Below are 13,913 nucleotides of genomic sequence, written 5' to 3'. Positions count from 1 at the left end.
ACAGAAAAGGGACAAATTAAATTTTCAAGTGTGTTTTGCGGAGGAGTGGAAGAAATTGCAGGAATTCATGGATCAAGGTCCTAGAACAAGTGAAAAATGCAATCAAGGAACTAAGAGGTTAATTAGCCTTTTGTGGTAGTGAATTGCCATTCATCAGAATAGTTAGGAAGGAAATGTAGAAATGCATATGAAATGTATCTAGTCTTTTTCATTAAGTATGAGCACAAGATAAAGAATAGTAGGGGTAGTTGGCCCTGTGGAAAACAGGAAAGACTAGTGATTAACACCATGGAGGATGTGATAGTCAACTGTTGAAGTTGGAGCCAATTGACTCAGTTATTACTTTCTGAAGCCACTCTTCCTTCTACAGCATCCCAGTAAACAGGAGGCAGAGGTAGAAAAAATAGTGTGTTCACTCTGGGTAGGGAGGATATTGTACCACAAGATAACCAGATATATATTGTGTGGAAGCACTGGAGGGTGAAAGAATAGAATGTACAGTGCAACAGAGCATCACTAATATGACCCCTATGAAATGATACTATGGAGTCTGGGCAGGAAAGGGGAAAAATGATGGAAGAAGGCTGATGGGCTAATTATAAGTGGAGAAGGAGTAGGAGGGCTAGAATTTTCAGAGCAAACAAAGAGCAGCTAATAAAGGAAACCTGAAAAGAGGTAGAGGAAAGAAAACACTAGAGTTCAAATATCATATATTTGTCAAATATCTATTGATGTACTCAACTATGTGCTAGGCATTAAGGATACAGCAGTGAATATAGTAGACATCTGTCCTTTTTCAGGGAGCTTATAATTTGCAGAAGGAAGAGTGTTAATGTTTAATGGTCTACAGTATGGCTGTCTAGGGCTGACTTACATGGAGTAGAGATGAAACTAATTGGGGGGGATTGGTCATCGAAATAGATTTTTAAAGTCTACAAGATAGTGATAAGGAAAAGGAAAAGGGAAGAGAAGATGACCAATTAAAATCAGTGCTAACATCACCAAGAACAATGAAGGAGCATCCTAGACTATCTAGCTTAATTTGACTTAAGTTTGGAAAGAGTTTAGTTTAAGACAGAATAGAAGGATCTGATAAAGAAGCAAGATAATATGGTTTGGGAAGGACTAGGAGTCAATTAAATTGAAAGGGAATTTAAGGATTGGGTAGTTAAAGGTAGATGTTCATCCCCCTTCAGCTACTTTAATTAAGAGGAGGTTGGAAAGAATGTTGGATGGGTTTAGAGAGGTGGAATGAAACAAAAATAAACTGGACCCAAAATTCTGTCTAAATTAGGGATGTTTCACAATGTTTGATGCTCACCTCCTACATACTAAGAGCTCTCTACTCAGAAGAATTCTGAGTGGTGTAAGCCAGCTGATGGAGCATGGCAGCTGGAGGCAAGGTCAGACCAAAGAGCTTTGGTGGAGGCCTGTTCAGGTCAGACCTTGGACCTGTAGACCACCTCCTGGTATCTCCTGATGGTTCAGCTCCAGGCAGAAGTTGAGAAAAAACAGTGAATTTTTATGTCCCAACATTTCATTTGATTCGTTTTCATAATTTGGGGGTTAGTTATAGGCTCACTTAATCTGAAGTTCAAGTTTCCTATTAATCTGCAGTTCAAGTTATATTTTCTGTTACCTAGAGTATAGTAAGAATCATATAACTTTGAATGTGAAAATTTGCTTCCAAAATAACATTGAAATCCTATTATGTACCATGTAGCCTTGATTATTTTCTTTACAGACTTCCAATTTAGTTTTTGAAAGACTAAATACCACAGGACTTCATCTGCCTTAAATATATAGTCTTTACTGATTGCTAAGGATATGGTACATTTTAAGAGAGTGAAACAAAATAGCTAAGCTTTCCAAATAAAATAAAATGATTATTCACTTTGAAAATGAATTTCTACATTTATCACAGCAGCCAACACATGTGTTTCTAGTTTATGTAACATTTCCATTTTTAAAAATTTTATGGGTAATATGTGATTTTTCATAACTGACTAGCATAGGATAGATATGTACCTAGATCCAGTGGTATTATGTTAAATGAAAATGAATACATGTAGAAAAATCTACAATATGACTCCTCAAACTGTAGTGTACGTTAAGAATCACCTGAAGAGTTTCTTAAAACACAAATTTCTTGGCCCATCAAGGGCCAAGATAGTCCTCAATGGCCAAGACGACTGTTGAGATCTGAGTGGCCCCCCAATATTTCATCTCTAACCCAGCTCCCAGGTGATCCTGATACCACTGATACTGGGGCTCGAGGAATACATTTAAGTAGCCCAGACAGTTCCCTTGCAAATGAGACCAAATTTGTAAATTCCAAATACACTTTATAAAGATGTAAATTTTCTGGCTTGTCTAGATGACAAAATAGATTTAAATATTCATTCACGTGGATGGTACTTACAGGTATGCTTGAAAACCCAGAAGGCATAGTGCAAGGGGCTGAGAGAGAAACAAGGTCAGAGAAACTGGGGACAGTTTGGGATTGAGTTGAATAGGAATGAAAATTGTGGAATGGGTTAAGGTAGGGCAGTAAACCCAAAGTCCCACAATTTTTATCACCATCCTAATTTATTAGTGTAAAATGTTATTCAACGATCTTGGTTTCATCTTCAACTTTGCTCTTCTATTATCATCCTATACTTCTTAAAGCTGTTAGAAAACTAGAATAAATGGGAAAAGACCTTATTTCCTGTCAATATCTCTTTGTTGCAATCATTTATCAGTGCCACCAGTTATTAAGGGAGCAAATAGTGATCTCCCAGAAGAGGTCACTGTGCTGGTGAATAAGAGCACACTGATGGAGTGTTTATCCAGTGGCAGCCCCGCACCAAGGAATTCCTGGCAAAAGGATGGGCAGCCTTTGCTAGAAGATGAGCATCATAAGTTTGTATCTAATGGAAGAATTCTACAGGTAAAAGTAAAAAAATCTTATTTTAAAAGAGCTATTTGACTTTGTCTTTTTTACTTTTAAAAGTCATTTTTATTGGTATATAAATATTATATTTGTAAAAATAACTAGCCATAAGAAGAATATAAAATAAAATTACTTATTCTTTTCCCCCCTACCAGAGGTGATCACTACTTTTTTTTAAGTTTTCATTGAAATTCCAGTTAGTTAATGTACAGTGTAATATTAGTTTCAGGTGAACAATTAGTGATTCAACTCCCATATATCAACTGATGCTCAAGTGCACTCCTTAATCCCCATCATCTGTTTCACCCATCCTCCCACCACCCTCCTTCTGGTAACCATCAATTTGTTCTCTATAGTTAAGAGTCTGTTTCTTGGTTTACCTCTTTTTTTTTCCCCTATTATCATTTATTTTGTTTCTTAAATTCCACATATGAGTGAGATCATATGGTATTTGTCTTTCAGAGGTGACCACTGTTAACAATTTTGTGTGAATTCTTACAAAAACTGTCTGTACATTCAACACATGCACACCCTTAAATTCGCTGCAAGATGGCCTTTGTGATAAAAGCCACATAATAATTAGTATAATCCTTTCAACTGCATATTTCTGATGATAGAATCCTAGGTGGTATAAGGTCCCCTATAGAGTTAAACTTCCCCTGTAATAGTAAGGAACTGATAATAACTAATGAAAACCAAATAAATATCCTGATTTGTTGTTCATCAATGGCCATGTCTATGTTTTTCTTTTTAAATGTCTTAAAACAAAGTTATGTATTTATAGAAACAACACCAACTCTTTTGTTAGGATATAACTTAATAAATTATTTTTGACCACATAAATGGTGTATGTGGCCAAAAATAACTATATATTTAGTTGGCCCAAGAATCTAAGCATAACTATCAACACAGGACATATCTTAGGGAGTTTTTGTCTTTAAAACAAAACAAAACAAAACACCCACAAGAACCAGAGTCAGTGCTTATAAATAACTTGAATCCTCAGAGTATTTTCTAAGCATTGTGACCATATTGATTTGATGTCATACAATGTCTATCAAAATGTTTAAATGTTTCTATGTCTCTGGCCAAAAGATATATAGATGGATAGAAATTTCTGCCTAAGAAAATAAATATAAATGTTATATTAGCCAATTATTGCTGTACAGAACAAAGAACTCAAAAACAAGAACTTAAAACAATAAGCTTTTTTTTTTTTTTTTTAGTTCATAAGTCTTCTAGTTGGCTGGGTAATTCTTCTGGTCTCAAGTGTCTAGATGCTATCAGTTGAGTAAGTGGCTCTGCTGGTCTTGGCTAGGCTCTGGGCACTGATTCTGACCTCCTGTGATTCTCTTACCCTCCAGCAGGCTAGTCCTTGCTTTTTCACATGGCGGTAGCTGAGTTCTGAAATAGTGAGTAAAGGCACTAGACCTCTTTAGGTCTAGGTTTGAAATGGCACACTGTCACTTTCATCACACTGTGTTGAGCAGAGCCATTCACAAGGCCAACATAATTTCCACATCTTACTCCACCTCTTAATGCAAGGAACTTCAAAGTCACATTGCCAGGGGTGTAACAGGGAAGAGGAAGAATAATTGAGATTTTTGTAGTCCGCATATAACAAGTACATTTAAAAATGCCTTTTCTTATGGGAAATCTTTATAAATAAATAGTTGACTGACCCAACTAATAAAAGCTAGCGTGAGCACTATTAGATACAAAAATTTGTCATGTGTCCATCCGGTATTAACCAGGAAGAATGTGTTTTTTTTTTCTGAAATGTAATGATGATTATGAAAAGCTACTTTATTAAAAATTTCAGTTGGAATTTCTTTTTTTTCCTTAGATTCTGAACACTCAAATAACAGATATCGGCAGGTATGTGTGTATTGCTGAGAACACAGCTGGAAGTGCCAAAAAATATTTTAACCTCAATGTTCATGGTAAGAGCTCAGTTCCAATAACATTTCTTAGAGTATGCTTGAAAAAGTAGGAAAACTGTGTTTTAGATTATGTAGACATATTTTGTATTTTTAACTTGAACAATGTGTGGAGCTTGCATTTTTTTCAATCTCCTGTGTCTCTTCTCATCACATAGTAAAGGACAAATCTTCTAGGAAGCCTGTTTTTAGATTATTTCTGTTCCTTAGGAGAAAATACTCTTACATATTTGAAAGTGAAAAAAAACTCAAAATTTTAAATCCCCCAAATTATATGTTTATATAAAGTTAGAACTGAATATAGCTCTTCTCCTCATAAAAACTTACCCAATAATCCTGATTAGAACCAGTTTCTGCCCTCAAAGGGAGAATTCACATTGACTTACGTTAGTTAGGTATACTACCTGAAGAAGAAGTCATTTTTGGAGTCAATTCTTTAAAAAAAAAACATTTTCTTTATTATTTGAATGAAAGAGAGAGAGAGAGAGCACAAGCAGGGGGAGCAGTAGACAGAGGGAGAGGAAGAAGCAGGTTCTCTGCTAAGCAGGGAGCCCAATGCAGGGCTCAATCCCAGTACCTTGGGATCATGACCCGAGCCAAAGGTAGACACTTAACTGACTGAACCACCCAGGCACACTTGGAGTTAAATAATTCCTAAAAACCATCACTACACCTAATTTGTTCATCAAATTTTAAGTTCTTAATGTTTTCTAGACACAGCATGAATACTATTTTTTTGCTAAAATGCTGCTGAGATATTTAGGCAAGAGTAAGGGGAAAAAGCAGTTGGATGTCTATCACAAATGATTAGTTTTAGTTTTATGACACACATCTGCTTTGAGAATATTAAATTGGAAATGGCAGACAATCATTATAAAAGATTTCCTTTACATGTGGGATACATATACAGAATTCCAGCTCATTTTGGAAATAGCTGAAATTGGACATTTCATGAAAAATTTCTCCCTCCAGAAGAGTTTTATTTAGCATCATGAATATTATTTTTTGGTGTGATATGTAGGGAGTATTGATGTCCAGCAATGTTTGGTCTTTGTGGAACAGACATTTGAAACATCTTTATCTTATTCCCAGTGCTTAGCACAATGAGTAACACACACAGTAGGTGTGATAGTAACAACCATGTGAGAGTAAAAGAGATTTTGCCTTTTTTTTTAAAGACTTATTTATTTATTTATTCATGAGAAATAGAGAGAGAGCACAGCAGAGACATAGGCAGAAGGAGAAGCAGGCTCCATGCAGGGAGCCTGACATGGGACTCGATCCTGGTACTCCAGGATCACGCCCTGGCCCAGAGGCAGGCACTCAACCAATGAGCCACCCAGGCTTCCCAGATTTTGCCTTTTTGATGTTTTGCTTAGGTGGTTTTTGTTTTTGTTTTTGTTTTTGTTTTTATGAGAGACACAGAGAGAGGCAGAGATACAGGCAGAGGGAGAAGCAGGCTCCATGCAGGAAGCCCAACGGGACTTGATCCTGGGACTCCAGGATCACGCCGTGGGTGGAAGGGAGGCCCTCAACCACTGAGCCACTCAGGCATCCCTGCTTTGGTTTTTGATGTTGTTTTAAGATCTCAGTCCTAGTATAATAAAGTATTATATTAATTGCATCTCTTTGTTCCTGTCTCACTATCATCATTGGCCTGAACAAGACCCATCTTTACTTTTATTTATTAAAATACTCATTCATGTATTCATTCATATTTATGCCCATTTCTTGCTACTGTTTCCCCTCTCCTTTCATGGAAAACCTTCAAATGTGTTTGATATTATACCTTCTATGTCTACGTGTTCGTATAAAAATCCATTTTTCCATGTGTTTATGATTTAATATGCATAAATGGCCTTGCATTGTTAATCTCATTCTTTTTTTACTACACTTTTTCTCTGCACTGCTTTTGCTTTTGGAATTCTTTCTGTTTTTTAAACAATAAATCATAGTATTATTTCTTAAATTTTCTGCTCATCTTGATGTCATTTATTTATGTTGTCAAAATAACCGGTGTAATTTGTTGGTAGATACCCTAAAATTAAATTTCTACTTTACTTTGCTATAAGCAGTAAGATAAAACCTTGAAGATGTAATATTAAGGGACGCCTGGGTGGCTCAGTTGTTGAGTACCAGCCTTCGATCCGGGCATGATCCTGGAGTCCCGGGATTGAGTCCTGCATCGGGCTCCCAGCGTGGAGCCTGCTTCTATCTCTGCCTGTGTCTCTGCCTCTCTCTGTGTGTCTCTCATGAAAAAATAAAATATTTTTTAAAAAGATATAATATTAAATATAAGAATATTCAAATGTAGTGAACAAAAAGTACTATTAGGTCTTTCTTTATACATTGAGAAAACCACCTTAAGAATTACCACCTACATTTTACAAATAAAAAGCACAATAATTCTGTCTGAATTCTAAGAAAGCTAAATAACTATCATTAACTAACTCAGTGCTTTAGCAGATTATAGTGGTCAGGTTTATATTAAAAATTTGGAATATGTATTACTGATCATATCACATCTCACTTTTAATGTATTTACTATTATAGTTCCTCCGAGTGTCATTGGTCCTAACCCTGAAAATCTCACTGTTGTGGTGAACAATTTCATCTCTTTAACCTGTGAGGTCTCTGGTTTTCCACCTCCGGATCTCAGCTGGCTTAAGAATGAACAGCCTATCAAGCTAAATACAAATGCTCTTATTGTGCCTGGTAAGGAGGAACTTACTACTTTTAAAAGATGGGCAAAACTTTCTCACTTTTTTTCAATACCAATGGCATCAGCTTATCTCTCTTTCCAAACTTTGGTCTTGCTCCTATTATTTGTTCACACTGAATGCCTCTTTCTATCCAGCTGGGGCCATTTAGGATAAGATTGTATAGATTTATTTTAGTGGGAATGTACAACGACAAAGTCTACTTTCAAGAAATTACAACTTTTAGAGACAAACTGTTTAGTAATTCCTTGGGGGGTGATAGGCTAACAAATACTGCTTTCACTGGATAAAGTCACTGCTTCTTTTTAATCAATCCTAAAGCTCCTTGAGGATAGATAGACAATCACTTCTACACTGTGGGAGATTTAAACTCAGAAAATAGTTGTTAATGTATTTTAACTATAGTACAATTGCTATTTGCTCACTTGAACCTGTATCAAACAATTCTACTATCTATGTTTGGTTACTAGAGAGAAAAATTTTATGAATTTCTTCCTTTGTAAAGAAGTAGAATAAATACTGAGATCAAAGGAAAAGGATCAAAGATGCTCAGTCTAATTCAGTTCTTTCATTTTGAATGAGAAATTTTTTTACTATGAGAGATAGGATGCATTTTGCTGTTTATCTTACTGATAAATAGTTATTAAAACAACCCCTATGTCACTCTTCAATTTGCATTGTATTTGTCCACAGGTGGTCGAACTCTGCAAATAATTCGGGCAAAGGTATCTGATGGTGGTGAATACACTTGTATAGCTATCAACCAAGCTGGTGAAAGCAAGAAAAAAGTTTCCCTGACTGTTTATGGTTTGTCTCATAAAATTCTTTCATTTTTAAACTGGTATTAGATATTTTCTATCTGAGCATCTTAATGAAAAAAAAAAAAAACAACAACCTTCTGTTCTTGTTTCCCTCTCTCAGTGCCCCCAAGTATTAAAGATCATGGCAGTGAATCTCTTTCTGTAGTTAATGTAAGAGAGGGGACCTCGGCATCACTGGAGTGTGAGTCAAATGCTGTCCCCCCTCCAGTCATCACCTGGTATAAGAATGGGCAGATGATAACGGAGTCTACTCACTTGGAGATTTTAGCAGATGGACAAATGCTGCACATCAAGAAAGCTGAGGTGCATCTTTTATTCTTGTTTGTGTGTCATGACTCATTGGTGGGATTATAGAAGAAAGAATTGATAGTTGCATATTACCTTTACTACAGTGAGAAATGAGTCTTATTTAAAAACTCATCATCAATGCTATTGACCTTATTTTTATTTTTATTTAAAAAAAAAGCAAGACTTTAGAAGGCAATTAGAATGGGGCATTGGAGCATAAAGATGACTGATGATTTAATCTACACCAGAATAGTGTGATTGGTCATCTGTAATTTAATGGAGCACATACAATAGTATCTTTTTCTTTTAGGTATCTGACACAGGCCAGTATGTATGTAGAGCTATAAATGTAGCAGGACGGGATGATAAAAATTTCCACCTCAATGTATATGGTGAGCATCTGCCTCTAATACAACTCTTTTTCCCCAGATATGCAAATAAAAAAAGTGTCCTGAATTAGCTTAACGAGGACACATGATTTTCTTCTGTCTTTTCACAGTGCCACCCAGTATCGAAGGACCTGAAAATAAAGTGGTTGTTGAGACAATCAGCAATCCTGTGACCTTAACATGTGATGCCACTGGAATCCCGCCTCCCATGATAGCATGGTTAAAGAACCACAAGCCCATAGGTAATACAGTTGTGCATTTTTCATCTTTGTTTTCTTTTGCTCTTAATTCACCAGATTAATAAACTAGCACATTTTCAGTACTATGCTTATAGCTGTATTTAGTCCAGAAAGCCTAACAAACTGGAATATAAACTTACAGGATAAACACATAAAATAGTTATTCATTACAGACTTTTCCCATTTCCTTTAACAAAGATGGCTCTCATTTAAAATAAAAGTAAAAAGGAGGAACTTTTAAGAAATCTACTTATTGCAAAAATAAGATATTTGGGGTGCCTTGGTGGCTCAGTTGGTTGAACAGCTGACTCCTGATTTCAGCTCAGGGCATGATCTCAGAGTCATGGGATCAAGCCCCACGTCCAGCTCCACACTCAGTGAGGAGTCTGCTTGAGGATTCTCTCTCCTTCTTCCTCTGCCCTTCTCCCCGCTCATATTCTCTCTCTCAAATAAATAAACCTCAAAAAATATTATATATTATGGTGAATTATAGAGATATTAAAAATAAAAGATTTTTTATGTTTTGTTTTGCTTTGTTTTCACCACCAGAAAATTCTGACTCACTTGAGGTACATATTTTGTCTGGAGGTAGCAAACTTCAAATTGCCCGGTCTCAGCATTCAGATAGTGGAAACTATACATGCATTGCATCAAATATGGAGGGAAAAGCACAGAAAAATTACATTCTTTCAATTCAAGGTAAGTGGAGTCTGGGGGCACCTGGCTGGCTAAGCTAGTAGAGCATGCGAATCGATTTCAGGATTATGAATTCAGTCCCACATTGGGCATAGAGCTTACTATAAATTTTTTTTTTAAAAAACCAGCAAAGTATGTGAGGTGCACTCTGAACTATCTTCAGTTTCTTTATTATATTCTATCTGTAGTATAAAATAAGGCTTCCTCGGTTACAGTTGATTCAAAATACCTTTGTTTTGTATTTTTCAGATTTTTTTCCAATTTTGTTGAGCTATAAACATTAAGTTATATAGCCTAATGATGTGACTTACAAAATACCTTTAGATACACAAAAAATATTCTCCATTTTCTGTCCTATATTTATCAGATTTGTATTTTCATGAAAATGGCCATAACTGTGGAAAAAAGAATAATAGAAATTTCATAATCTCTCTTTTTCATGCTGACTGAAATGAATATTTTCCAATAGTATATATATATATTTTTTTTAATTTTTATTCATTTATGATAGTCACAGAGAGAGAGAGAGGCAGAGACACAGGCAGAGGGAGAAGCAGGCTCCATGCACCGGGAGCCCGACGTGGGAATCGATCCCGGGTCTCCAGGATCGTGCCCTGGGCCAAAGGCAGGCGCCAAACCGCTGCGCCACCCAGGGATCCCCCAATAGTATATATTCTATTGAATTGCTTATTTGTTTTAATCTGGTATAATTTATTTTGAGCCACACCTATAAATCTGTTCTTGTTTATGTAGATAAGATGTAACTTGGGACACCTGGGTGGCTCAGCGGTTGAGCATCTGCCTTCAGCCCATGGTGTGATCCTGGAGTCCTGGGATCAAGTCCCACATCAGGCTCCCTGCATGGAACCTGCTTCTCTCTCTGCCCATGTCTCTGCCTCTCTCTCTTTCTCTCTCTATGTCTCCCATGAATAAATAAATCAATAAAATCTTTACAAAAAAATAAGATGTAAATAATGAAAAGATTGTATGTTCTAACTACAAGTCAGGAATTGGGTAAATTTCAACTAAGCATGATTCTTATACTATTCTGGGGTGAGAATAAGGAGCATTGGTTCATCCAACACTTAATTAACTTAATTAACACCTCCTATGTTCCAGCATAATATTGAGCACTTGAGAGAGAACTTGCATACTTTTGATTTTTAATAAACCTCTGGTTATTACTTCATGCCTCATGGTTTTTTTTTTTAAGATTTTATTTATTTATTCATGAGAGACACAAAGAGAGAGAGAGAGGCAGAGACACAGGCAGAAGGGGAAGCAGGCTCCACGCATGGGACTTTATCCCGGGTCCCCAGGATCACACCCCAGGCTGCAGGTGGCGCTAAACCGCTGTGCCACCGGGGCTGCCCTGTGCCTAATGTTTACATTGAAATGGAAGTCTAACTAGAAACTAAGTTGAATTCTAGCTTTTTATAATTTTATTAGTTACTAGGAAAAGAATTTCTCATAAATTATAGAAGCAATTATGAATATGCATTATCTACCTGTTTTGTATTCTGCTAAAACTTCAAAAATATTATTTTTTTTAGTTTTATGAGATATAATTGACATATAACATTGTGTAAGTTTAAGGTGCACAATGTAATGATTTGATAAATGTATATATTGTAAAATAAAATTAAAATCTGTCACCTAAAATTAAAATTAAAGAGAAACTAAAATAAGTTTATAAGTATTGGTGGTTTCTCTGATATGTGATGCTTTGAGATGTCAGAAGCAAAGAGGGAAAAATATTCAGAGATTCAGTGTCAGAAATTATGTTTAACTTTCAATGCATTAATAATAATAAGCACTAATCATGGGGAATGTGGTATGACCAAACATTTTACCAGACAATATATGTTATCATGTCTCAGGACTACAAATATGTGTACAGGGCCTAGTCCAGTGCTTGTCATATATTAGATACTCATTATAGGATGTCTCATTAAAACTCTCTTTGATTCAACTAATTAGTAACTCTCAATTCTGCAGATTTGGTACAATTATTATCTTCTGGATGACTAAAATGAGATTTGGAGAGGTTGTAAAGTGATGTACTGTTAAATATTTAATGACTGACCCTCCAGACAAAAACATCCTGATTTGTTGCCAATCATTTGCCAGTTTCTATGGTGTAAATATCCCCATTATGGCCCACTTCAAGTTCCCAAGATGATGTTAATGAACATGGAGAGGGAAGATGTATAAAATTGGCTCTTAAAAGCTGGTATGAACTACTTCCCCCACACTACCATAATTACTTAGAAGAGGAATTCAAATGTGTTTCTGCTTGATGCCATTGTCAATGTTTTTATTACACATTATTTCTCAGTCAGATCATTAAAGTGAAAAACAAAGATGGCTAGAAAGAGTATAAAAATGATTGGATCTTGAAATGTACAACAAACCTCTCCATTATTCAGAATAACTAATATTTTAATTGCATTATGAAGAAAGAAATAACCAACTTAGATACTTTTCTCAGACATTGGTGCCAAGGTTTTATAAAACATTCTCCTGAACTGTACTAATTCTAAACTATGTTGAGGATTTCATCTAGAAATGATTCATTTGAACAGAAAGGGCACCCATGAGGTAGATTTATCACTAGCATGCATGACTAAATAATTGTATCAACTTACAAATACAACAGGAATATTGAAGCTATCCCTCTACCTAGTCTTCATTTAAAAGTAATTTATGAGGATAATAATAGTTGGATCTTGAGCCACAAGCTAAGAAAAATATGAAATAAAAAATGGCATATTTGTTCTATGATTCTGTTGTATTTGTTAGAATTTATAATCTTGTACCTTGTTAATGAAAATCTTAATCATTTCCCCGAAGTTCCTCCAAGTATCGCTGGCGCTGAAATTCCAAGTGAAGTGAGTGTTCTTCAGGGGGAAAACGTTGAGCTGGCATGCAATGCAAATGGCATTCCCACCCCACTTATTCAGTGGCTTAGAGATGGAAAGCCCATAAATACTAGTGAAACAGAAAGAATCCGGTATGTTTTAAAAGAATCTTTGCATCATTAATTGTAAGGTATTCTACAATGCTTTCTGCTTCAAATTTCACATGAATTATACTAAATTCAGTCTCATGGGCACTTGGCTATCATTGTATTCAGAAAGAAGAAAGATAAAATTTTAAAGAGTTGGACACAGAAATTCTCCTTAGACAATTGCTCAAAAGTATGTTTCTGTGTATGTGTGTATGTGTGTGTGTGTGCGTGCGTGTGTGTGTTCTTTCCTTATCCATCATCAATGAGTGAATGAATGCTTGGCTCATTTTGAAAAAACACAATATCATCATAACCAAGTTCATTCCTTGTAGTAATTTGTCCAAATACCATTTTCTACCAATACTTTTTTCCTATGCAACAAACTATATAGAGATGGAATAATAAGATAGTAAGGGCTTCCTGCTACTTTCAACAAGAAATGCCTTTGGAAGAACAATCCAAAATTTTACTCTTCATAGATCACTTCATCACAAAGCCCCATTGTATACACATATCAGAGTAATTATAATTATTTGAAGAACAATATATGTATAAGTAGGCATTAATTAACGGTATTGCAAACTTTATAATTTTAAACCAATATTTTAAATTCAGGCTTTGGACTGTTTCTAGTCAATGAATTGAATATACATAATTTAAAGAAATATAAGTAAATGTTATTTTCTTCGAAGTCACTTTATATTAAAATTTGATATTTGTTCCCATTAGAAGCTTGGGTAAATTGCCAAATAATATTTTACAAATACATTTTTAAGTTTTATTTCTTTGGTATGGACAATAATTCTTTGGTATCTCAATAATCAACAAATATTTAATTATTTTTATTAAATCAGCTGGTATCAATCCTATTGCAA

General features: G+C 35.3%; 1 protein-coding gene across 4 annotated transcripts in view; it reads left to right on the top strand.

Annotated features, from left to right (window-relative positions):
- The window catches only part of HMCN1 (hemicentin 1), a 464,969-nt gene that overhangs the window by 359,631 nt on the left and 91,425 nt on the right, over positions 1–13,913 (top strand). For all 4 annotated transcript variants that reach the window (XM_077901922.1, XM_077901921.1, XM_077901924.1 and 1 more), the window contains 9 exons: positions 2,745–2,932; positions 4,782–4,878; positions 7,429–7,590; positions 8,289–8,402; positions 8,517–8,719; positions 9,015–9,096; positions 9,204–9,335; positions 9,882–10,031; positions 12,882–13,041. In XM_077901922.1, coding sequence (XP_077758048.1) covers positions 2,745–2,932; positions 4,782–4,878; positions 7,429–7,590; positions 8,289–8,402; positions 8,517–8,719; positions 9,015–9,096; positions 9,204–9,335; positions 9,882–10,031; positions 12,882–13,041 — 1,288 coding nt within the window. The remainder of the gene's footprint in view (positions 1–2,744; positions 2,933–4,781; positions 4,879–7,428; positions 7,591–8,288; positions 8,403–8,516; positions 8,720–9,014; positions 9,097–9,203; positions 9,336–9,881; positions 10,032–12,881; positions 13,042–13,913) is intronic.

The sequence above is a fragment of the Canis aureus genome, chromosome 6 (genome assembly GCF_053574225.1).
Source record: "Canis aureus isolate CA01 chromosome 6, VMU_Caureus_v.1.0, whole genome shotgun sequence".
NCBI lineage: Eukaryota > Metazoa > Chordata > Mammalia > Carnivora > Canidae > Canis > Canis aureus.
The sequence above is the reverse complement of the archived record's forward strand: the minus strand, read 5'-3'. Positions and strand labels throughout refer to the sequence as shown.